This window comes from Triticum urartu, chromosome 6A, assembly GCF_056163025.1.
Source record: "Triticum urartu cultivar PI428250 chromosome 6A, HENAU_Tu73, whole genome shotgun sequence".
Taxonomy (NCBI): domain Eukaryota; kingdom Viridiplantae; phylum Streptophyta; class Magnoliopsida; order Poales; family Poaceae; genus Triticum; species Triticum urartu.
In genome coordinates this window covers 14,361,983-14,388,565 of record NC_141878.1, presented here as the reverse complement: position 1 = coordinate 14,388,565, position 26,583 = coordinate 14,361,983, and the positions used below count along the sequence as shown (strand labels likewise).

Below are 26,583 nucleotides of genomic sequence, written 5' to 3'. Positions count from 1 at the left end.
AGCAAGGGGGGAGGAGAGGTTGATGGAGATCCAACAGCACGACGGCGTGGTGGTGGAAGTAGCGAGATTCCCACAGGGCTTCGCTAAGCGCTGCGGGAGGAGGGAGATGTGTCACGGGAGGGAGAGGGAGGCGCCAGGCCTTAGGTTTGGTTGCCCTCCCTTCCCCCCACTATATATAGGGCCAAGGGAGAGGGGGAGGGCGCAGCCTTGCCCCTTCCTCCAAGGAAGGGTGCGGCCAAGGGGGGAGGAGTCCATCCTCCCCAAGGCACCTCGGAGGTGCCTTCCCCCTTTAGGACTCTCCCCTCCTCTTGTTCCTTTGGCGCATGGGCCTCTAGGGGCTGGTGCCCTTGGCCCATATAGGCCAAGGCGCACCCCCTACAGCCCATGTGGCCCCCCGGGGCAGGTGGCCCCACCCGGTGGACCCCCGGGACCGTTCCAGTGGTTCCGGTACAATACCGGTGACCCCGAAACTTGTCCCGATGGCCGAAACAGCACTTCCTATATATACTTCTTTACCTCCAGACCATTACGGAACTCCTCGTGACGTCCGGGATCTCATCCGGGACTCCAAACAACTTTCGGGTTACCGCATACTAATATCTCTATAACCCTAGCGTCACCGAACCTTAAGTGTGTAGACCCTACGGGTTCGGGAGACATGCAGACATGACCGAGATGACTCTCCGGTCAATAACCAACAGCGGGATCTGGATACCCATGTTGGCTCCCACATTTTCCACGATGATCTCATCGGATGAACCACGATGTCAAGGACTTAATCAATCCCGTATACAGTTCCCTTTGTCTATCGGTACGACACTTGCCCGAGATTCGATCGTCGGTATCCCCATACCTTGTTCAATCTTGTTACCAGCAAGTCTCTTTACTCGTTCCGTAACACATCATCCCGTGATCAACTCCTTGATCACATTGTGCACATTATGATGATGTCCTACCGAGTGGGCCCAGAGATACCTCTCCGTTTACACGGAGTGACAAATCCCAGTCTCGATTCGTGCCAACCCAACAGACACTTTCAGAGATACCTGTAGTGTACCTTTATAGCCACCCAGTTACGTTGTGACGTTTGGCACACCCAAAGCACTCCTACGGTATCCGGGAGTTGCACAATCTCATGGTCTAAGGAAATGATACTTGACATTAGAAAAGCTTTAGCATACGAACTACACGATCTTGTGCTAGGCTTAGGATTGGGTCTTGTCCATCACATCATTCTCCTAATGATGTGATCCCGTTATCAACGACATCCAATGTCCATGGTCAGGAAACCGTAACCATCTATTGATCAACGAGCTAGTCAACTAGAGGCTTACTAGGGACATGGTGTTGTCTATGTATCCACACATGTATCTGAGTTTCCTATCAATACAATTCTAGCATGGATAATAAACGATTATCATGAACAAGGAAATATAATAATAATAACCAATTTATTATTGCCTCTAGGGCATATTTCTAACATAATTTTCATAAACAATAAATGAACCAATAGTTATAAAGATAATATACATACCACATCCGAATCATAGACAGGACGAGGGCCGACGGGGGCGGATACCAAAACCATCGCACTATATAAGATGCAATAATAAATGTAAGAAAATGATACAAGTATCTATCTAAACATACAAGTAAGAATATTTTTCCTTTCAGAAAGAAGATAAGAACAAGAGGCTCACCACGGTGGTGTCGGTGATGAGATCGGCGCGGGTGATCGACGGCGGTGAAGATGGGGACGGGGCGTGACGGACCGCTAAATCTAGACAAATCTCGAGGAAAATGGAGCTTGGAGGTCGAGCTCCGAGAGGAGAAAGCTTAAGTAGTGTGGCTCGGGCATTCCATCGAACACCTCATGTGCATAGGAGGTGAGCTAGAGCACCACAAAGCCCTCTCCCCCTCGGCCAAAAAAACGGAGCACTGTGCTCTGCTCTTGCGCGAGGGGGTATATATAGGCACCTCATTGGTCCCGGTTGGTGGCATGAACCGGGACTAAAGGGGAGCCTTTGGTCCCGGTTCAAGCCACCAACCGGGACCAATGGTGGTGGGCCAGGAGCGAGGCCCATTGTTCCCGGTTCATCCCACCAACCGGGACCAAAAGGTCCAGACGAACCGGGACCAATGGCCCACGTGGCCCGGCCGGCCCCCTGGGCTCATGAACCGGGACCAATGCCCTGTTTTCTACTAGTGGTTATGTCTCAGCTAGATGAGTTCTAGCCAATCCCAAAGCCAGACGTGCGAGAGCTCATTTAACTCCCAACTCCGCGAGCTCCGGGTGCATCATTTTGACGTCGATCCCATCGGCGGCCGGCGCGCGGAGCCATGATGAACCCGGAGATGATGCGGCTGGCGGAGGAGCAGATGGGGCGCATGTCCCCGGACGACCTGGCCAGGATGCAGCGGCAGCTCGCGTCCAACCCCGACCTGGTAAAGCTGGCATCCGAGAGCATGAGAAACATGACTCCTCAGGACCTCAAACTTGCCGCCCAGCAGCTGAACCAAACTAGCCCAGAGGAGATGCTTTCCATGGCTGGAAAGCTCGCCATGGCTAAGCCCGAGGAGTTCGCCGCCATGAAGGCGCAAGCTGACGCTCAGATCTCACACGCCGTATCTGGTGCCAAGACACTGAAGCAGCAGGGGAATGAGCTTCACGGCCGTGGGCGGTACACCGAGGCTGCTGCCAAGTACGAGCTCGCCAAGGATAGCTTGAAGAGCGTGCCGTCGGTAGCCGCACACACATTAAGAGTGCAGTGCAGCCTTAATCTCATGTCCTGTTACCTGAAATCGGGCAAGTTTCAGGAGTGCGTAAACGAAGGGTCAGAGGTTCTTCTAGGTTGTGATGATTCGAGCAATGACGTCGTCAAGGCGTACTACCGGAGGGGTCAGGCGTACAGAGGACTCGGGAACCTTCATGTTGGAATTTTGCTAGTAGGCCTTTGTGAAGGAAATATGCTCTAGAGGCAATAATAAAGTTATTATTTATTTCCTTATAATCATGATAAATGTTTATTATTCATGCTAGAATTGTATTAACCGGAAACATAATACATGTGTGAATACATAGACAAACAAAGTGTCACTAGTATGCCTCTACTTGACTAGCTCGTTAATCAAAGATGGTTATGTTTCCTAACCATGAACAATGAGTTGTTATTTGATTAACGAGGTCACATCATTAGTTGAATGATCTGATTGACATGACCCATTCCATTAGCTTAGCACCCGATCGTTTAGTATGTTGCTATTGCTTTCTTCATGACTTATACATGTTCCTATAACTATGAGATTATGCAACTCCCGTTTACCGGAGGAACACTTTGGGTACTACCAAACGTCACAACGTAACTGGGCGATTATAAAGGAGCTCTACAGGTGTCTCCAAAGGTACATGTTGGGTTGGCGTATTTCGAGATTAGGATTTGTCACTCCGATTGTCGGAGAGGTATCTCTGGGCCCTCTCGGTAATGCACATCACATAAGCCTTGCAAGCATTACAACTAATATGGTAGTTGTGAGATGATGTATTACGGAACGAGTAAAGAGACTTGCCAGTAACGAGATTGAACTAGGTATTGGATACCGACGATCGAATCTCGGGCAAGTAACATACTGATGACAAAGGGAACAACGTATGTTGTTATGCGGTCTGACCGATAAAGATCTTCGTAGAATATGTAGGAGCCAATATGGGCATCCAGGTCCCGCTATTGGTTATTGACCGGAGACGTGTCTCGGTCATGTCTACATTGTTCTCGAACCCGTAGGGTCCGCACGCTTAAGGTTACGATGACAGTTATATTATGAGTTTATGCCTTTTGATGTACCGAAGGTTGTTCGGAGTCCCGGATGTGATCATGGACATGACGAGGAGTCTCGAAATGGTCGAGACGTAAAGATTGATATATTGGAAGCCTATGTTTGGATATCGGAAGTGTTCCGGGTGAAATCGGGATTTTACCGGAGTACCGGGAGGTTACCGGAACCCCCCGAGAGCCATATGGGCCTTAATGGGCTTTAGTGGAAAGGAGAAAGGGGCAGCCCAAGGTGGCTGCGCACCTCCCCACTCCCCTAGTCCTATTAGGACTAGGAGAAGGTGGCCGGCCCCCCTCTCCCTCTCCCCCCCCCCCCCCCGGGGAATCCTAGTCCAACTAGGATTGGGGGGGGAGTCCTACTCCCGGAAGGAGTAGGACTCCTCCTGCGCCCTCCTCCTAGGCCGGCGCCCCCCTCCCCCTTGGCTCCTTTATATAATGAGGCAGAGGCACCCCAGAAACACAAAAGTTGATCCACGTGATCTATTCCTTAGCCGTGTGCGGTGCCCCAGCCACCATATTCCTCGATAATACTGTAGCGGAGTTTAGGCGAAGCCCTGCTGCTGTAGTACATCAAGATCGTCACCACGCCATCGTGCTGACGGAACTCTTCCCCGACACTTTGCTGGATCGGAGTCCGGGGATCGTCATCGAGCTGAACGTGTGCTCGAACTCGGAGGTGCCGTACTTTCGGCGCTTGATCGGTTGGATCGTGAAGACGTACGACTACTTCCTCTACGTCGTGTCAGCGCTTCCGCAGTCGGTCTGCATTGGGTACGTAGACAACACTCTCCCCTCTCGTTGCTATGCATCACATGATCTTGCGTGTGCGTAGGAAATTTTTGAAATTACTACGAAACCCAACAGTGGCATCCGAGCCTAGGTTATTTATGTTGATGTTATATGCACGAGTAGAACACAAGTGAGTTGTGGGCGATATAAGTCATACTGCCTACCAGCATGTCATACTTTGGTTCGGCGGCATTGTTGGACGAGACGACCTGGACCAACCTTACGCGTACGCTTACGCGAGACCGGTTCCCTCGACGTGCTTTGCACACAGATGGCTTGCGGGCGACTGTCTCTCCAACTTTAGTTGAACCAAGTATGGCTACGCCCGGTCCTTGCGAAGGTTAAAACGGAGTCTATTTGACAAACTATCGTTGTGGTTTTGATGCATAGGTGAGATTGGTTCTTGCTTAAGCCCGTAGCAGCCACGTAAAACTTGCAACAACAAAGTAGAGGACGTCTAACTTGTTTTTGCAGGGCATGTTGTGATGTGATATGGTCAAGGCATGATTTTTATTGAGATGATCATGTTTTGTAACCGAGTTATCGGCAACTGGCAGGAGCCATATGGTTGTCGCTTTATTGTATGCAATGCAATCGCGATGTAATGCTTTACTTTATTACTAAACGGTAGTGATAGTCGTGGAAGCATAAGATTGGCGAGACGACAATGATGCTACGATGGAGATCAAGGTGTCGCGCCGGTGACGATGGTGATCATGACGGTGCTTCGGAGATGGAGATCACAAGCACAAGATGATGATGGCCATATCATATCACTTATATTGATTGCATATGATGTTTATCTTTTTTATGCATCTTATCTTGCTTTGATTGGCGGTAGCATTATAAGATGATCTCTCACTAAATTATCAAGATGTGTTCTCCCTGAGTATGCACCGTTGCCAAAGTTCATCGTGCCCAGACACCACGTGATGATCGGGTGTGATAAGCTCTACGTCCATCTACAGCGGGTGCAAGCCAGTTTTGCACACGCAGAATACTCAGGTTAAACTTGACGAGCCTAGCATATGCAGATATGGCCTCGGAACACGGAGACCGAAAGGTCGAGCGTGAATCATATAGTAGATATGATCAACATAACGATGTTCACCATTGAAAACTACTCCATCTCACGTGATGATCGGTTATGGTTTAGTTGATTTGGATCACGTAATCACTTAGAAGATTAGAGGGATGTCTATCTAAGTGGGAGTTCTTAAGTAATATGATTAATTGAACTTAAATTTATCATGAAGTTAATACCTGATAGTATGTTGCTTGTTTATGTTGATTGTAGATAGATGGATCGTGCTGTTGTTCCGTTGAATTTTAATGCGTTCCTTGAGAAAGCAAAGTTGAAAGATGATGGTAGCAATTACACGGACTGGGTCCGTAACTTGAGGATTATCCTCATTGCTGCTCAGAAGAATTACGTCCTGGAAGCACCGCTGGGTGCCAGGCCTGCTGCTGGAGCAACACCAGATGTTATGAACGTCTGGCAGAGCAAAGCTGATGACTACTCGATAGTTCAGTGTGCCATGCTTTACGGCTTAGAATCGGGACTTCAACGACGTTTTGAACGTCATGGAGCATACGAGATGTTCCAGGAGTTGAAGTTAATATTTCAAGCAAATGCCCGGATTGAGAGATATGAAGTCTCCAATAAGTTCTATAGCTGCAAGATGGAGGAGAACAGTTCTGTCAGTGAGCATATACTCAAAATGTCTGGGTATAATAATCACTTGATTCAATTGGGAGTTAATGTTCCAGATGATTGCGTCATTGACAGAAGTCTCCAATCACTGCCACCAAGCTACAAGAGCTTCGTGATGAACTATAATATGCAAGGGATGAACAAGACTATTCCCGAGCTCTTCGCAATGCTGAAAGCTGCGGAGGTAGAAATCAAGAAGGAGCATCAAGTGTTGATGGTTAACAAGACCACTAGTTTCAAGAAAAAGGGCAAAGGGAAGAAAAAGGGGAACTTCAAGAAGAACAGCAAGCAAGTTGCTGCTCAGGAGAAGAAACCCAAGTCTGGACCTAAGCCTGAAACTGAGTGCTTCTACTGCAAGCAGACTGGTCACTGGAAGCGGAACTGCCCCAAGTATTTGGCGGATAAGAAGGATGGCAAGGTGAACAAAGGTATATGTGATATACATGTTATTGATGTGTACCTTACTAGAGCTCGCAGTAGCACCTGGGTATTTGATATTGGTTCTGTTGCTAATATTTGCAACTCGAAACAGGGACTACGGAATAAGCGGGCACTGGCAAAGGACGAGGTGACGATGCGCGTGGGAAACGGTTCCAAAGTCGATGTGATCGCGGTCGGCACGCTACCTCTACATCTACCTTCAGGATTAATATTAGACCTAAATAATTGTTATTTGGTGCCAGCGTTGAGCATGAACATTATATCTGGATCTTGTTTAATGTGAGACGGTTATTCATTTAAATCAGAGAATAATGGTTGTTCTATTTATATGAGTAATATCTTTTATGGTCATGCACCCTTGAAGAGTGGTCTATTCTTATTGAATCTCGATAGTAGTAATACACATATTCATAATGTTGAAGCCAAAAGATGCAGAGTTGATAATGATGGTGCAACTTATTTGTGGCACTGCCGTTTAGGTCATATCGGGATAAAGCGCATGAAGAAACTCCATACTGATGGACTTTTGGAACCACTTGATTATGAATCACTTGGTACTTGCGAACCGTGCCTCATGGGCAAGATGACTAAAACACCGTTCTCCGGTACTATGGAGAGAGCAACAGATTTGTTGGAAATCATACATACAGATGTATGTGGTCCGATGAATATTGAGGCTCGTGGCGGATATCGTTATTTTCTCACCTTCACAGATGATTTAAGCAGATATGGTTATATCTACTTAATCAAAACATAAGTCTGAAACATTTGAAAAGTTCAAAGAATTTCAGAGAGAAGTGGAAAATCATCGTAACAAGAAAATAAAGTTTCTACGATCTGATCGTGGAGGAGAATATTTGAGTTACGAGTTTGGTGTACATTTGAAAAATTGTGGAATAGTTTCGCAACTCACGCCACCCGGAACACCACAGCGTAATGGTGTGTCCGAACGTCGTAATCGTACTTTACTAGATATGGTGCGATCTATGATGTCTCTTACAGATTTACCGCTATCGTTTTGGGGTTATGCTCTAGAGACGGCCGCATTCACATTAAATAGGGCACCATCAAAATCCGTTGAGACGACGCCTTATGAACTATGGTTTGGCAAGAAACCAAAGTTGTCGTTTCTTAAAGTTTGGGGCTGCGATGCTTATGTGAAAAAGCTTCAACCTGATAAGCTCGAACCCAAATCGGAGAAATGTGTCTTCATAGGATACCCAAAGGAGACTGTTGGGTACACCTTCTATCACAGATCCGAAGGCAAGACATTCGTTGCTAAGAATGGATCCTTTCTAGAGAAGGAGTTTCTCTCGAAAGAAGTGAGTGGGAGGAAAGTAGAACTTGACGAGGTAACTGTATCTGCTCCCTTATTGGAAAGTAGCACATCACAGAAAACTGTTTCTGCGACACCTATACCAATTAGTGAGGAAGCTAATGATGATGATCATGAAACTTCAGGACAAGATACTACTGAACCTCGTAGATCAACCAGAGCGAGATCCGCACCAGAGTGGTACGGTAATCCTGTTCTGGAAGTCATGCTACTAGATCATGATGAACCTACGAACTATGAAGAAGCGATGGTGAGCCCAGCTTCCGCAAAGTGGCTTGAAGCCATGAAATCTGAGATGGGATCCATGTATGAGAACAAAGTATGGACTTTGGTTGACTTGCCCGATGATCGGCAAGCAATTGAGAATAAATGGATCTTCAAGAAGAAGACTGACGCTGATGGTAATGTTACTGTCTACAAAGCTCGACTTGTCGCAAAAGGTTTTCGACAAGTTCAAGGGGTTGACTACGATGAGACCTTCTCACCCGTAGCGATGCTTAAGTCTGCCCGAATCATGTTAGCAATTGCCGCATTTTATGATTATGAAATTTGGCAGATGGATGTCAAAACTGCATTCCTGAATGGATTTCTGGAAGAAGAGTTGTATATGATACAACCGGAAGGTTTTGTCGATCCAAAGGGAGCTAACAAAGTGTGCAAGCTCCAGCGATCCATTTATGGACTGGTGCAAGCCTCTCGGAGTTGGAATAAATGCTTTGATAGTGTGATCAAAGCATTTGGTTTTATACAGACTTTCGGAGAAGCCTGTATTTACAAGAAAGTGAGTGGGAGCTCTGTAGCATTTCTGATATTATATGTGGATGACATATTGCTGATTGGAAATGATATAGAATTTCTAGATAGCATAAAGGGATACTTGAATAAAAGTTTTTCAATGAAAGACCTCGGTGAAGCTGCTTACATATTAGGCATTAAGATCTATAGAGATAGATCAAGACGCTTAATTGGACTTTCACAAAGCACATACCTTGACAAAATTTTGAAGAAGTTCAAAATGGATCAAGCAAAGAAAGGGTTCTTGCCTGGGTTACAAGGTGTGAAGTTGAGTAAGACTCAATGCCCGACCACTGCAGAAGATAGAGAGAATATGAAAGATGTTCCCTATGCATCAGCCATAGGATCTATCACGTATGCAATGTTGTGTACCAGACCTGATGTGTGCCTTGCTATAAGTTTAGCAGGGAGGTACCAAAGTAATCCAGGAGTGGATCACTGGACAGCGGTCAAGAACATCCTGAAATACCTGAAAAGGACTAAGGATATGTTTCTCGTATATGGAGGTGACAAAGAGCTCACCGTAAAAGGTTACGTTGATGCAAGCTTTGACACTGATCCGGACGATTCTAAATCGCAAACCGGATACGTGTTTACATTAAACGGTGGAGCTGTAAGTTGGTGCAGTTCTAAACAAAGCGTCGTAGCAGGATCTACATGTGAAGCGGAGTACATAGCTGCTTCGAAAGCAGCGAACGAAGGAGTCTGGATGAAGGAGTTCATATCCGATCTAGGTGTCATACCTGATGCATCGGGTCCAATGAAAATCTTTTGTGATAATACTGGTGCAATTGCCTTGGCAAAGGAATCCAGATTTCACAAAAGGACCAAACACATCAAGAGACGCTTCAACTCCATCCGGGATCTAGTCCAGGTGGGAGACATAGAGATTTGCAAGATACATACGGATCTGAATGTTGCAGACCTGTTGACTAAGCATCTTCCACGAGCAAAACATGATCAGCACCAAGGCTCCATGGATGTTAAAGTCATTACGGTGTAATCTAGATTATTGACTCTAGTGCAAGTGGGAGACTGAAGGAAATATGCCCTAGAGGCAATAATAAAGTTATTATTTATTTCCTTATAATCATGATAAATGTTTATTATTCATGCTAGAATTGTATTAACCGGAAACATAATACATGTGTGAATACATAGACAAACAAAGTGTCACTAGTATGCCTCTACTTGACTAGCTCGTTAATCAAAGATGGTTATGTTTCCTAACCATGAACAATGAGTTGTTATTTGATTAACGAGGTCACATCATTAGTTGAATGATCTGATTGACATGACCCATTCCATTAGCTTAGCACCCGATCGTTTAGTATGTTGCTATTGCTTTCTTCATGACTTATACATGTTCCTATAACTATGAGATTATGCAACTCCCGTTTACCGGAGGAACACTTTGGGTACTACCAAACGTCACAACGTAACTGGGTGATTATAAAGGAGTACTACAGGTGTCTCCAATGGTACATGTTGGGTTGGCGTATTTCGAGATTAGGTTTTGTCACTCTGATTGTCGGAGAGGTATCTCTGGGCCCTCTCGTTAATGCACATCACATAAGCCTTGCAAGCATTACAACTAATATGGTAGTTGTGAGATGATGTATTACGGAACGAGTAAAGAGACTTGCCGGTAACGAGATTGGACTAGGTATTGGATACCGACGATCGAATCTCGGGCAAGTAACATACCGATGACAAAGGGAACAACGTATGTTGTTATGCGGTCTGACCGATAAAGATCTTCGTAGAATATGTAGGAGCCAATATGGGCATCCAGGTCCCGCTATTGGTTATTGACCGGAGACGTGTCTCGGTCATGTCTACATTGTTCTCGAACCCGTAGGGTCCGCACGCTTAAGGTTACGATGACAGTTATATTATGAGTTTATGCCTTTTGATGTACCGAAGGTTGTTCGGAGTCCCGGATGTGATCATGGACATGACGAGGAGTCTCGAAATGGTCGAGACGTAAAGATTGATATATTGGAAGACTATGTTTGGATATCGGAAGTGTTCTGGGTGAAATCGGGATTTTACCGGAGTACCGGGAGGTTACCGGAACCCCCCGGGAGCCATATGGGCCTTAATGGGCTTTAGTGGAAAGGAGAAAGGGGCAGCCCAAGGTGGCTGCGCACCTCCCCCCTCCCCTAGTCCTATTAGGACTAGGAGAAGGTGGCCGGGCCCCCTCTCCCTCTTCCCCCCCCGGGGAATCCTAGTCCAACTAGGATTGGGGGGGAGTCCTACTCCCGGAAGGAGTAGGACTCCTCCTGCGCCCTCCTCCTAGGCCGGCGCCCCCCTCCCCCTTGGCTCCTTTATATACTGAGGCAGAGGCACCCCAGAAACACACAAGTTGATCCACGTGATCTATTCCTTAGCCGTGTGCGGTGCCCCAGCCACCATATTCCTCGATAATACTGTAGCGGAGTTTAGGTGAAGCCCTGCTGCTGTAGTACATCAAGATCGTCACCACGCCGTCGTGCTGACGGAACTCTTCCCCGACACTTTGCTGGATCGGAGTCCGGGGATCGTCATCGAGCTGAACGTGTGCTCGAACTCGGAGGTGCCGTACTTTCGGCGCTTGATCGGTTGGATCGTGAAGACGTACGACTACTTCCTCTACGTCGTGTCAGCGCTTCCGCAGTCGGTCTGCGTTGGGTACGTAGACAACACTCTCCCCTCTCGTTGCTATGCATCACATGATCTTGCGTGTGCGTAGGAAAATTTTGAAATTACTACGAAACCCAACACTTTGGCCCAAAGCCCAACTAAAATTCTGAAATTCTCTTGGCCCATTCATGCACACATGTGAGTGGAGTGAGTGAGGCTAAAGTTTAGTCCCACATTGGAAGTTGAGAGAGAGTTGCACCTCTTTATAAGGTGAGCTCTTCTACCACTTGTATGAGCATGAGAAGAGGAGACCTACACGCGCGCTCCTCCTCCTCGCTCGCCTCGCCACGCCACGCCTCGTCACGACGCGACGCGGGTTGCGGGATTGAGCCGAGCCGAGGACAGAGCTATGCACGTTGTCTATATTTTTGCTGCATGGGAAAATCAATGAGTCATTAATTAATAATTAACGGATGCGTTAATTACTGAACCGTTTCCGATTCTTTTGGATCGTGACGACTCGGACGTGGGGTTTACTCCCACGACCTACCCGGCCCGCAATATATAGTCAGGGCAGACGTCTACCCTAGCCGCCGCTTCGTATGGTTTCTCATCACAGTTCCAGATCATTGCGCCGCCAAGCTAGTCTTCTCCATCCCTCCTTCCGGCATGCACTGCGAGAAGGGACAGCAGGCCTCCGAAACCCCGCCTCTCGTGATCCTGTACGGGAGAGGGGCGATCAGGTTTTTGGGGAGCGCACTCGCGTGACTGCTGGCAGCGACGACTTCGCGAACGACGACTTCTTCCCCGACCTCGGCAACCTCATCCTCGACGACATGGGCGACAACATCAACGCTGGCGGTGCTGCACCCGCTGCACCGTATGTGATTCTATCCTTCCTGTTCGAGATCGTGGTAGAATTCATGTTTCTAGTATGTGCCCTAGATGTGATATGTTCATCTGCTATGCTAGTTCACATGATTAGTTTAATCTCTGCTGCTGTGGTCATGATTTATATTCTGTTTATTCGGATTAAATCTCGTAGTAATTTGCTCATATTTCCTTCAATCCAAAAACCTGAATATAGGCAATTTACTCCGAGTGGTTTTGCTGCGCATCTGAAACCGCCTGCCTTTAAGGGGGCGCAATATAAGAGGTGGCACACGAGAGCAGTCTACTGGTTTCAGACCATGGGCTGCTATGATGCCACCATGGGCAAGCCTGAGGGCGATCTTAATCCAGCACAGCTGGAAGCTTTTGAGAAGATCGATACCCTCTTTAAAGGCGCTCTTCTGAGTGTTCTTGATGACTCCATTGTGGATTCGTATATGTCGTTTGACAACGGCAAGGACATGTGGGCTGCGCTTGAGGCCAAGTTTGGTGCCTCGGACGCCGGCAGCGAGTTGTACGTCATGGAGCAATTCTATGACTACAAGATGACTGATGAGCGCCCTGTTGTACAGCAGGCTCATGAGATACAGTCGCTCGCAAAAGAACTTGAGTACTTCAAGTGTGTGTTACCGGACAAATTTGTTGCCGGAGGCATCATTGCCAAGCTTCCACCTTCGTGGAACAATTTTGCTACTTCCCTGAAACACAAGAGACAGGAGTTTTCCGTTGCGGATCTCATTGGTACTCTTGATGTTGAAGAGAAGGCGAGAGCAAAGGACACACGTGCTCGAGTTGCTGAGGGAGGTTCTAGTGCCCACATGGTACAGAAGAAGAACTCCCAGCCCAACAAGTACAAAAACAATAAGAACAAAACTCAGGGCAAAGGCAAGTTTGATACAAAGAACAAGCCATCACATTCTACCAACTTCAAGAAGAATTCTCATAAGAAGGGGAAGGGACTTTGCCATGTCTGCGGTGATCCTAATCACTGGGCTCCAAAGTGTCCTAACCGCTTTGAGGAGCGCGAACATGAGAAGAGCGGCAAGTCCGCTAATGTTGTCATCGGTGATACTGATATGAAGGAATCAGGGTACGGTATTTTTCCTACCATCCTTTCAGTATTTCAATCCCCTGATTGGTTAATTGACACCGGTGCCAATGTACATGTTTGTGCTGACGCCTCCATGTTTTCTTCTTACCAGGCAACAGGGACTTCACCCGTGCTGATGGGGAACGGGTCACATGCCATCGTTCGAGGTGTTGGTATGGTCGATCTGAAGTTTACTTCGGGGAAGACTGTGCGTCTGAAGAACGTTCATCATGTGCCGTCCATTAATAAAAATCTCGTTAGCGGTTCCCGTTTATGTCGAGATGGTTTTAAGTTGGTTTTCGAATCCAATAAAGTTGTAATTTCTAAGTGTGGACAATTTGTTGGAAAAGGCTATGAGTGCGGAGGCTTGTTCCGCCTATCTTTGTCAGATATTTGCACCAAAGTTATTAATAATGTTTGCCACAATAATGAGTCTGATATTTGGCATTCACGACTCTGTCATATTAACTTTGGTTGCATGACGCGGTTAGCCAATATGAATTTAATTCCGAAAATCTCTACTGTCAAAGGCTCCAAGTGCCAAGTATGTGTGCAAGCTAAGCAACCTCGCAAGTCCCATAAGACTGCAGAGGCAAGAGACTTGGCGCCACTAGAGCTTATACATTCTGATCTTTGTGAGATGAATGGCGTGATGACAAAAGGTGGAAAGAGATACTTCATGACGTTGATTGATGACTCCACTAGATATTGTTATGTGTATCTTCTGAAATCAAAAGATGAGGCTTTGACTTTCTTTAAAAACTATAAAGCTGAGGCAGAGAACCAACTTGATCGGAAAATTAAACGGCTTAGGTCCGATCGTGGTGGAGAGTATTTTTCCAATGAATTTGATCTGTTTTGTGCGGAACATGGTATAATCCATGAGAGGACGCCTCCCTACTCACCCCAGTCAAATGGGGTAGCTGAAAGAAAGAACCGAACTCTAACTGATATGGTTAACACCATGTTAGACACTTCGGGTCTATCCAAGGAATGGTGGGGGGAGGCGCTAATGACTGCGTGTCATGTCCTAAACCGAGTTCCCACAAAGCATAAGACCATGACTCCATTTGAGCAATGGGAAAGGAAAAGGTTGAAACTCTCTTACCTACATACTTGGGGTTGTTTGGCGAAAGTCAATATACCAATTCCCAAGAAGCGCAAGCTTGGACCAAAAACCGTGGATTGTGTTCTTCTGGGCTATGCTTTTCATAGCATCGGCTATAGATTTTTGATAATAAAATCTGAGGTATCCGACATGCATGTTGGTACGATTATGGAATCAAATGATGCGAATTTCTTTGAGGACATATTTCCTATGAAGGATATGTCGAGTTCATCAAATCAGGAGATACCTACTCCATCTAGTGAGGAATTCACTGTAATTCCTGAACCCACCATTGCGATGGAACACGTTGAGAATCCTGTTGAGGGTAACAATGGAACTCCTGTGAGGAGTAAGAGACAGAGGACTGCAAAGTCTTTTGGTGATGATTTCATTGTGTACCTCGTGGATGACACACCCAGGACTATTTCAGAAGCCTATGCATCTCCTGATGCTGACTACTGGAAGGAAGCTGTACGTAGCGAGATGGATTCCATCTTAGCTAACGGTACCTGGGAGATCACTGACCGTCCATATGGGTGCAAACCTGTAGGATGTAAGTGGGTGTTCAAGAAGAAGCTTAGACCTGATGGTACGATTGAAAAGTACAACGCACGGCTTGTGGCCAAGGGTTATACCCAGAAAGAAGGTGAAGACTTCTTTGATACTTACTCACCTGTGGCTAGACTGACCACAATTCGGGTGCTACTATCACTGGCTGCCTCACATGGTCTTCTCGTTCATCAAATGGACGTTAAGACGGCTTTCCTTAATGGAGAGTTGAAGGAGGAAATTTACATGGATCAGCCAGATGGTTTTGTAGTACCTGGTCAGGAAGGAAAGGTGTGCAAGTTATTAAAGTCTTTATATGGCCTTAAACAAGCTCCTAAGGAGTGGCATGAGAAGTTCGAAAGAACATTAACTGCTGCCGGCTTTGTAGTAAACGATGGTGACAAGTGCGTGTACTATCGCTATGGTGGGGGCGAAGGAGTTATTCTTTGTCTGTATGTCGATGACATATTGATCTTTGGAACCAAACTTGATTCAATCAAGGAGGTTAAGGATTTCTTATCTCGCTGTTTTGAGATGAAGGATCTAGGAGTAGCTGATGTTATCTTAAACATCAAGCTGTTGAGAGATGAGAATGGTGGGATCACACTGCTTCAGTCTCATTATGTGGAAAAGGTCTTGAGTCATTTTGGGTATAGCGACTGCACGCCTTCTCCAACTCCATATGATGCTAGTGTGTTGCTTCGAAAGAATCGACGGATTGCTAGAGATCAACTAAGGTATTCTCAGATTATTGGGTCGCTTATGTATTTGGCGAGTGCCACGAGGCCTGACATCTCTTTTGCTGTGAGCAAGCTGAGTCGTTTTGTGTCAAAATCGGGAGATGATCATTGGCATGCGCTTGAGAGAGTTATGCGCTATTTGAAAGGCACAGCGAGCTATGGGATTCACTACACCGGGTATCCAAGGGTACTGGAGGGTTATAGTGACTCAAACTAGATATCTGATGCTGATGAGATTAAGGCCACAAGTGGTTATGTTTTTACACTTGGTGGTGGCGCCGTTTCCTGGAAGTCTTGCAAGCAGACCATCTTAACGAGGTCAACTATGGAAGCAGAACTCACAGCATTAGACACTGCCACTGTTGAAGCAGAGTGGCTTCGTGAACTCTTGATGGACTTACCTATGGTTGAAAAACCAATACCCCCTATCCTGATGAACTGTGATAATCAAACTGTGATCGTCAAGATAAACAGTTCTAAGGACAATATGAAGTCCTCAAGGCATGTGAAGAGGAGACTAAAATCTGTCAGAAAATTGAGGAACTCCGGAGTTATTACGTTGGATTATATCCAAACGTCGAAAAACTTGGCAGATCCCTTCACAAAGGGTCTATCACGTAATGTGATAGATAATGCATCGATGGAGATGGGTTTGAGACCCACCGCATGAGTTGTCCATAGTGGTAACCCACTCTATGTGATCGGAGATCCCGTGAAGTAGAAGTGGGAGACAAGCTGTTGGTCAGCTGGGAGGAGAGTATCCCTATATTAATTATCCCACTCCGTAAAGATGTAATACTCTCTTGATCTGCATGGCAGGTTGATAATTATCTTAATGTGTTCCAAGTGGCTTATTCGGGTAAGTAGAGATGTTGTCCTACAGAATATCTTCTGAGGAACACACCTATATGAATTTGACTGTCAACGTCGCAGTCTGTGAGAATTGGGTGTTCTCTAATAAATTCATGAAAGGCCCTGGAGTATGACGTATACGCTCCACCCGCGGGGAAGCCTTGCGGCAGCCCAGTATCGGTCAAGAATTTGTGTGAAACTAGTTTCACAGAAAACTTGTAGTTCAAGGCATAGTCCACTATTCAAGTTGTGATCTACTGTAGCATAAATTTCTAAGTGGAAGTTCAACTTCACAGTCTCCACTAAGCACTGATATATAAAACAATGGTTTGGAACTAAATGATGAGATGTGCCAATGAGACTTTGTGGGGGATTGTTGGAATTTTGCTAGTAGGCCTTTGGCCCAAAGCCCAACTAAAATTCTGAAATTCTCTTGGCCCATTCATGCACACATGTGAGTGGGGTGAGTGAGGCTAAAGTTTAGTCCCACATTGGAAGTTGAGAGAGAGTTGCATCTCTTTATAAGGTGAGCTCTTCTACCACTTGTATGAGCATGAGAAGAGGAGACCTACACGCGCGCTCCTCCTCCTCGCCACGCCACGCCTCGTCACGACGCGACGCGCCGCGGGTTGCGGGATTGAGCCGAGCCGAGGACAGAGCTATGCACGTTGTCTATATTTTTGCTGCATGGGAAAATCAATGAGTCATTAATTAATAATTAACGGACGCGTTAATTACTGAACCGTTTCCGATTCTTTTGGATCGTGATGACTCGGACGTGGGGTTTACTCCCACGACCTACCCGGCCCGCAATATATAGTCAGGGCAGACGTCTACCCTAGCCGCCGCTTCGTATGGTTTCTCATCACCGTTCCAGATCATTGCGCCGCCAAGCTAGTCTTCTCCATCCCTCCTTCCGGCGTGCACCGCGAGAAGGGACAGCAGGCCTCCGGAACCCCGCCTCTCGTGATCCTGTACGGGAGAGGGGCGATCAGGTTTTTGGGGAGCGCACTCGCGCGACTGCTGGCAGCGACGACTTCGCGAACGACGACTTCTTCCCCGACCTCGGCAACCTCATCCTCGACGACATGGGCGACAACATCAACGCTGGCGGTGCTGCACCCGCTGCACCGTATGTGATTCTATCTTTCCTGTTCAAGATCGTGGTAGAATTCATGTTTCTAGTATGTGCCCTAGATGTGATATGTTCATCTGCTATGCTAGTTCGCATGATTAGTTTAATCTCTGCTGCTGTGATCATGATTTATATTCTGTTTATTCGGATTAAATCTCGTAGTAATTTGCTCATATTTCCTTCACTTCAAGCTGCCGTCGCTGACTTGAGTAAAGCCCATGAAATCTCTCCAGAAGATGAAACCATTGCTGAGGTCCTTAGAGAGACAGAGGGAGAACTTGCAGCTGAACGAAATCTGCCAAAAGGATTTGTTATTGAAGAGGTTGTAGAAGAACTTCCAAAAGGAGTTGTTATTGAAGAGATTGTAGAAGAACTTCCAACCTTCCAACCTCCGTCTTTGCAAAATGTTGCGGACAACCATGATGAAATAGTAGTAAACAACCAAAAAATGGACCAGTCCCCATCCACAAGTTCCCTACCTTCTATAGTTGATATGCAAGAAGCCATGAGAAAATCCTTGGAAGACCCGGCTATGCGGCAGATGTTTGTGTCCATGATGGAGAACATGAGTCCTGATGTGATGGCAGACTTGAGTCAGAAGTTCGGCATGAAGCTCTCCAAGGAGGATGCTGCCAAAGCGCAACAAGCTATGTCTTCATTATCTCCAGAAGGTCTAGACAGAATGATGAGATGGACGGCCAGAGCACAGCGAGGAGTAGAAGTAGCAAACAAGACAAAGAACTGGCTCCTAGCCAGGAAGGGCTTGGTCATTGCCATTGTCATGCTGATCTTGTCCATGATCCTCCTGCGGCTTAGATTCAGTGTCAAATCCACGTTATGGGTGTGTAGTCAATTAACTACATGGCTTTTCGCCAAAACAAATAAATACAAGTGAAATTTCACATCTAAATTTGTGAAATATTGTAAGATTTAGAGATGGGTTATACTTGACATCATAGGTAGTTCTGGCAACCCCACCACTTTCATTCATCTATATGTTTTGTCCTAGATATCCCTCTGATGCCGACCACACCGTGTATCCTAGAAATTGGGAATGAATACTTAGCCTTGTTTGTTCTTTTGTCATATGTATTTATATATTGTATATATTAGAAGTAATTGGACAAGGTTCTTTTACCTTGAGGTATATATAGGCTGACCGCTAAATTGTGATGTTATGAATGTCTTATGTTATATTATTAATTGATACTCCATCCGTTCCATAATGTACTGCGTATAGATTTTGAAAAATCAAACTAAGCAGACTTTGACCGAGTTTATAAAGAAAATTTGACCGTAAATCAGTGATATAATTTTTCACCCCGCCGTAGTCGGTGTCGTTGGTTAAATTTACGGTCAAACTTGGATCTCGGAAAACATAGGCGCACTACATTATGGAATGAAGGGAGTATGTCCGAACTGTGTTGAATAATGAATATTTGTGTACAAGATATCTATTTCTACTATTAAAGGGGGACTTGATAGTGCGGTATCTACGATTTATTTTTGTCTCACCTCCCACCATTGATTTTTTTTTCTTAATGAACCCCATCTTTCCGCTGGTTTTTCTGTTGTTGCTTTTCTTAACTCAATCTAATCTTCTCAACTACCTAAAAGAAATGGAGTGTTCCGTTTCCCGTCATACGTCGTCGAACCTTCGTCGATCCCCTTACCCACGCGAGCAATGGTTTTCCCGATTTTTCTTTCTCAATTTTTTTGCGAAACAACGAGCGCATGTCAGCCCAGTTTTCTCTCCCGTCTTAGTCTAATGTACCCCCCACTCAAGTTGATTGTTTAGCCGTGTGCGGTGCCCCCCTTCACAGATTTCCACCTCGGTCATATCGTTGCAGTGCTTAGGCGAAGCCCTGCGCCGGTAGCTTCATCATCACCGTCATCACGCCGTCGTGCTGACGAAACTCTTCCTCGGCCTCAGCTGGATCTAGAGTTCGTGGGACATCACCGAGCTGAACGTGTGCAGATCGCGGAGGTGTCGTACCTTTGGTGCTAGGATCGGTCGGATCATGAAGACGTATGACTACATCAACCGCGTTGTCATAACGCTTCCGCTTACGGTCTACGAGGATACGTGGACAACACTCTCCCCTCTCGTTGCTATGCATTACCAGATGGATCTTGCGTATGCGTAGGAATTCTTTAAAATTACTGCGTTCTCTAACAAGTACAACATAAATTAGGAGTAAAAAAACAGATCAACGGATCGAGAAAATTAGAGAACTAATTAACAGGAAGAGGCCAACGGTTGGCCGAAGCTTATGTGATAACATCAGCCTGCTCAGCTCCATGGATCAGGAATTGGTGCAACCTTAAATGAGTCCATAGGCGTAAGGTTTCAGTTGACATTCTTACCAAAACGACCGCCAGACCACCACAGCAGCAAGTACAACCATACAACTAGATCGACAATTCAGCAAAATAGCATAGAGCAACAGACTACAACACCAGAGAATGCTATCTAATCAGCTGAAGAGGCTGCATTTTTTTTACCAGCAAAAAAAAAGAGGCTGCATTTTTAATCACATCAGTTCAACACAAACACCTGATCAACAACATCTGGGGCAATATCTATCCACATAGCTGCATGCATAAACTACAGAAGCTAACAAGCTACATCAGGTAAGAAAAATAGAAGGCACAGGAGTTCGTTCCTGGTGGTAGAATCCTGTCTGCCAACTAAAAACAATTCAAGTACAGATTCAGGAAATTTGTAGTGCATTTTTCATTCACCGGTACAATGGAACATCATATTCAAGTTAAAATAACTTAAAGAACCTGTTGTACGACCGCTTGCCTGTGCATGATCACAAACGTCGACATGGGTGTGCCGCCGAGCCTCCTGGCAGCCAGTGTGTGGTCCTTCCAATGGATTGTGAGGAAAGAAGCAGCAGTGACCGGTGATTGGGTCATGGGAGTAACGAGATGAGGTGTTCCTTGTAGGAATAGGTCGGCAGGGGTGCACCGCTGCAGCCTCCTAGTCGCCGCCGTCGGCGGGAAAGAATCGCTTGGATCGCATGATGGTAGCTGAAACATATCTCATGCTAGTCGTGCCTAGAGAACATCGGACCCTGCGGAGAGAGATTACCGGTCTACCCTTTAAAAAATAATTACAAGTATTGAACCCACCAAAATTTTGCACCGGTCCCATCGTTATATTTAGTTTTCTGTAATTTTAGTTTCGTAATTACTCGTAACTCCTATTTTTCACCATTGGATTAGGGTGGATGGATGGCTCCTAAAATCGCCAATTACCGTAATAGTTGTAGGAATAAATACCCAACTTTTTTATCAAAAAAACGTGTCTGACATATTATAGCAAGTTTAATAAATATCTAATTTTTTCCATAAATAGGATGTGTAGAGGGCGACGAAAAATAAGATCACCAAGCTCAAGAACTCTAATGATAATTGGGTGACATCTCAGAATGATATGGAGGCCACACTAATCTCCGGCACTGGCCATGGCGACGTCATATTTCCAGGAGTTGTTCACACGTGAACTCAGTTTAAACCCGAAGGAAATTATTCAATTGGTCAATCGCAAGGTCTCACATGAAATGAATAAGAATTTGTATGAAATTTTTCCGAATAGAAAATTGTGGATGCCTTATTTGAGATTGGTGTATTGAAGGCTCCAGAGACCGACGGTTTTCCGGCGAGGTTCTACCAGCAAAATTGGCGTATTCTCAATACTAATTTCGTTAAGAAATAAAAATTCGTACAGGATTGACTTGTCGAAGACCTACGACCGGGTGGACTGGTACTTCCTAGCGAAGACGATGTAATGTTTAGATTTCGGTCACCAATGGAAAAAATCTTACGTTTTATGTGCAAAACGCTTAAACACCACCATCTCTTAAATTTGTTAAAGAGTTTTTTTTTCAAATTGGTGACAAAAAAAACTTAAAAACAAATATTTACAAATAGTTGGGTGGTCAAAAAAGATGTTTCGGGTCCGTTAGTTATACATGCATCAGTTGTGTCTTAATTGATTGGTTACTTAATTTTTCAAATATTACATGCACATAATCAGTTTATCATTTTTTAAAACTTAATTCAAGTTCTCGGTGTGCCTAATTAGTATTGAATTAAAGCCAGCATTGTTCAACCAAAATTGGACTCACAAGATGAAACTAAATGTATATATTAATTTTTTAACTTATTTATAACTCATTTTTTAAAGCAGAATATTATATAGTATAGTTAGTTACACAATGAACTAAATGACGATAATGTTAACTTTTAATAATAATATTCTTTATGATACATTTGTGTTATGTTGTTTTCAGAAAACACATTCATAATGTCAAATTTGACCTATTTTTTATGAAAGGTATATTTTTTGGGGGGTACAATGCACATTAAAATAGATATTTAAACCTAATGCGTGTAAATGTGACAAAATAAGAAGGAGCGCAAATGACATGCTATCTTGAAATAATTTGTGTCTATATATGTTTGTTTTGTATCTTTAATATCTTGGTAGAGATCTTTAATGCGACCGGTTCTAAAATATTCGTATAGTGGTTTCTGGATTATCATTAGGTATACGTAAATAGGAAACTCTAGAGCATACTAAAAGTTTTCAAAGAGCTTGCCGTGACGCATTAGCACATTAACATGTTGTTTATCAATTTTCCCTTTGAATAGAGTGATGATAGCACTGCGTGTTGGCTTAACCAACCTCCCCCTTGTCTTGCTGAGCTAGTCGTTGCCAATGGTAATCCTGTGAATCTGGAATAAATACCCAAATTTTCATCGGAAAAAAAGTTTGTCTTCCCCTAAACAAAGTGTGTCTACCCCTAAAAAGAAGTGTGTCTGACATATTATAGCGTGTTTAATAATCTATTGATACAAGTACAAGTGTCTGCTCTACGTCGGGTGTTTTAGGCCTATATATATTTTTTCCTAGCCAAGTAATGTACGTAGGTCTACAATATACTACGATTTCAGATATATTTCTCACATAATTACTGTTTGAAAGAGATTAGTCCTACATATGATTCAGGTGTGGCTCAATAATCAGGAAGAACAAACAAAATCAAAAGGAGAAGAGAAAGAAAACAAATCTTTTGAGCCCGATTAAAGCCCAGCCCAGTGCTACAGAGACTGGGCCAGATGATGGAAAGAAAACTAATCTGCACGAATCTCCTCCGCCTCGCCATCGTTCCCCATTCCACCGCCGCCGCCGGCGTTGCCGCACCCCCGCCTGCGCCATGCTCCGCCTCCGGAGCTGCGTCCTCTCCCACCTCCTATCCTCTCCCGCCACCTCCCCACTCCCCTCTCTCCACCGCCTCCTATCCAGCGCCGCGGCACCCGCCGTCTCCCCCGACTCCGGCTTCGAAGTGGAGCGCTACCTCGTCTCCACCTGCGGGCTGACCCGAGCGCAGGCGCTCAAGGCCTCCGCCAAGCTCTCCCACCTCAAGTCGCCCGCCAGGCCCGACGCCGTGCTCGCCTTCCTCGCCGGCCTCGGCCTCTCCACCGCCGACGTCGCCGCGGTCGTCGCCAAAGACCCGCTCTTCCTCTGCGCCGGCGTGGAGGGAAACCTGGGCCCCACCGTCGCCGGGCTCACCGGCCTCGGCCTCTCGCGCCCCGAGGTCGCGCGCCTCGTCTCGCTCTCCCCCGACCGATTCCGCCGCAAGAACGTCGTCCCCAAGGTGCGCTCCTACCTGCCTCTCTTCGGCTCCGCCGAGGACCTCCTCTCCGGGGTCAAGCGCGGCTTGTTCCTTCTCTCAGTCGACATCGACCGGGTGGTCAAGCCCAACGTCGCGGTCCTGCGGGAGTGCGGGCTAGGTGCTCGCGACATTGCCAAGCTGCTCATCCAAATGCCGAGGATCGTCACCGCAAGCCCGGAGCGCGCCCTCGCAATGGTTGCGTGCGCCGAGCGTATTGGTGTGCCCCGTGGCTCTGGGATGTTTAGGCAAGCGCTGCAGGCTGTCGCGTGCTTCAGTGAGGAGAAGATTGCCGCCAAAGTGGAACAGTTAAAGAAGACATTACGGTGGTCGGATGCTGATGTCGGCATTGCTCTGTGCAAGTGGCCCACTGTGCTGAGGTGGTCAAAGGACATGCTGCAGCGCAAGTCCGAGTTCCTCTTCTCTAAGGTGGGCTTGGAACCGGCGTACATTGCTCACCGTCCGGTAATACTCGGTCTTAGCTTGGAGCGCCGGCTCGAGCCCCGGTACTATGTTATGAGGTTTCTTAAGGAGAATGGATTGTTGAGTCATGGCAGAGACTACAATAGTATGGTCTTGGTCAGCGAGAAGGTATTTGTGGAGAGGTTCATACGCCCCCACAAGCAAGCTGCACCACTCATTGCTGAAGACTATGCAGCCGCTTGCACAGGGGAGGTGCCTGCTAGATTCAGATTTACATGAACCAAGAACAGGCTATGAAAATAACAACAGAATTTCCACTCATCGTATTAAGCTGGTAATTCATGATTAGGTGTTCTTTTCATGACTGAATTTTGGTTTTGTTGTGGCCAATGCTTGACATAAATGATAACTTGATTTCTGAACCCCAATATGTTGATTTCGTCATTTGGTGGAGAAGAAAGCTTGACCTGTGATATATTTTCATGTCAAGTTTATCTAGCATGTTCAGTTGTCATTTCATTGTCTTTTTTGTTCTGTCATATGTCAGTTAGTACTGAAATTGCAGTTCATTGTTTAGTATTTTGATTATGCTTCGAAAAATATATTTCTGTTGGGTGTATGTTTACTTTATGCCTTTGATTTCTTGGCCCTTCTTCTTCGAAGGCTGATTAGTTTTGTTACTAGATCTTGTAGTTGACCTACTTTTGCTAGGAAACAATTCAAATTTGAAAACGTAACCAAAGTGGGAGTAGGACTAAGCATGATCAGCAAATGAAGTTGTCTTATCATTTATCTCTTAGGTATAGACTAGTGTCAAAAACGCTCTTATATTATGGGGCGGAGGGAGTACAATTTTGTCGATAAAGCTGATTTTTCCTGAGCCTGATACTGCCTGTCAAGCGGAGCATGTCTTGTTGTATTTTGGATTTGCCACACTCACAGTATTTGAGACGTGTCTTTGTCTAAAGTTTTACAAATGTATATTGTTCCTCTTGTCTGCCGAGCGGCAACAGGGAGCGGATTGTGATCTCTTGATGAAATCTGCAATGGGCAGCTGTTATGTCCTTCATGTTATGTTCCTGGCTTCCTACCTAGCATGGTCCGTGGTGCCTGGATGATGCCCTGGCATCTGGTGTGTATGTACAGCCTGCGCCTGGACAATGCGTAGTATGTACTGATAACATCATCATCTACATTTTTCTTTCTCTGTAGGCTGATGGCATCTGGTGTGTATGCAGCCTCTTGTTACCATGGTCTCTTGCATAGTATGTACTGATAACATCATCTTTCGCTGTAGGCTGATGGCCAAGTAGATCGGACGGGGCGAGGCCGGCTAAGGTCCTTCGTGCCGCCACGGTGTTGTTCCACTCATGGAAGCCTGTGGTATCCTCGTGAGGCGGACGTCGGTCACCGATGTTCCCGGTGTTGCTAAAAAAAAGCAACCAAGGACGGCGGTGGCGAGGCACCTCTGTTGACCTTGGTTCTTTGCAGTGGATGACGCCACCGCTATTGGTCGTCTCAGGTGTGCCGCCGCCCATCTCCGTCGTCCCTCGCCATTGCCCTCCACTTCTTTTGGTCATGTCGTGTTGATCCAGAGTCGTGGCTACCATCGCCGCCCCTCCGTCATCTCAAGTTGGGACTGGCCATCCGACCGCCGGATCCCACCATCAGACACGGACATCCCGTATCCGTATACGGTTGTTCCTCCTTCGATCTTGTGCTCCAGGATCCACTTGGTTGTTTGCTGGTGGAGCTGGCCTTCCTGTCGCCGGATCCGATCACCCCCCTCGCGGGATCTGTTGCTCCCGCGCGCCCATTCAGCTACTGCTCGCTCGGGATCGTCATCGCCATTTTGGCCATTCAATCACCTATTGGAGGCTCATCTTCTGTTGGTGTTGGTCATTGGTTGCAGGTTGATTTCTGCCTCATCTTTTGCTAGTGGCAGTGTTGGTCGTTGGTTGTAGGTTGTTTTCTGCCCGGGGCGAACCTCGCAATGCCTCCCTCTTGGTCGTCGGCCGTGGCATGCTTTGTCCCCGGCGAGAGTGTGTTCCCCGCTCCCCTCCGGTCGATGCCCGTTTCTTCATGGTCCTCCTTCTATGGCCTAGGTCACGGTCGATCGAGCTGCATTGGGCTGGTGGCCTCTTCCTCGGTGATGTTGTACCTAGGCTTCTACGTGTGGTTCTATCTCAAGGCTGATGGCAGATATGTCCATTTGATGTTTCTCGCTTTTTTGCCTCGTGTTGTACTCTTGCTCTAGCTAGTTTAGTATTGGTCGTCTCAGGGTTGTGGATCGATCGGGTCAGTAATCTTTAGGTCGTGTCGTTGTGGCGCTGTACTGGTCATGCCTTTTTTTTCTCTTCTTAATGAATATGCATGCAGCTCTCTTGCATGGTTCAGAAAAAAAAGTAAATTTAAAATGGTTAAAAGTCAAACATTGTTGAATGTTTCGAGTGCTTGTAAAGTTCCTTGAAAAAGCATCGACGTTGTTTTTTTTTCTTTTGCCACGGCTTTCATAAATGTCACTACCTCATGAAACTTTGCAAGCACTCCCCGAAACATTCAATAATGTTTGCCACAA

The 26,583-nt window shown here is 46.1% G+C and overlaps 2 protein-coding genes across 3 annotated transcripts; both read left to right on the top strand.

Moving 5' to 3' along the window:
* The first annotated feature begins 2,340 nt into the window (after positions 1-2,340).
* LOC125513466 (outer envelope protein 61-like) lies at positions 2,341-18,790 on the top strand. The gene is made up of 2 exons (XM_087527961.1): positions 2,341-2,925; positions 18,080-18,790. Exons 1-2 carry the CDS (start codon positions 2,341-2,343, stop codon positions 18,788-18,790), a joined length of 1,296 nt encoding a protein of 431 aa, XP_087384087.1.
* Positions 18,791-23,032: 4,242 nt separating this feature from the next.
* On the top strand, positions 23,033-26,376 carry LOC125515929 (uncharacterized). Of its 2 annotated transcripts, XM_087527804.1 has the most exons (3): positions 23,033-24,339; positions 25,019-25,172; positions 25,303-26,376. In XM_087527804.1, exon 1 carries the CDS (start codon positions 23,127-23,129, stop codon positions 24,282-24,284), a length of 1,158 nt encoding a protein of 385 aa, XP_087383930.1. In that variant the 5' UTR covers positions 23,033-23,126; the 3' UTR covers positions 24,285-24,339; positions 25,019-25,172; positions 25,303-26,376. The 2 variants fall into 2 exon arrangements, with proteins under 2 accessions (XP_087383930.1, XP_087383931.1); XM_087527805.1 differs by lacking the exon at positions 25,019-25,172 and having other exon boundaries at positions 25,303-26,375.
* Positions 26,377-26,583: the final 207 nt, after the last annotated feature.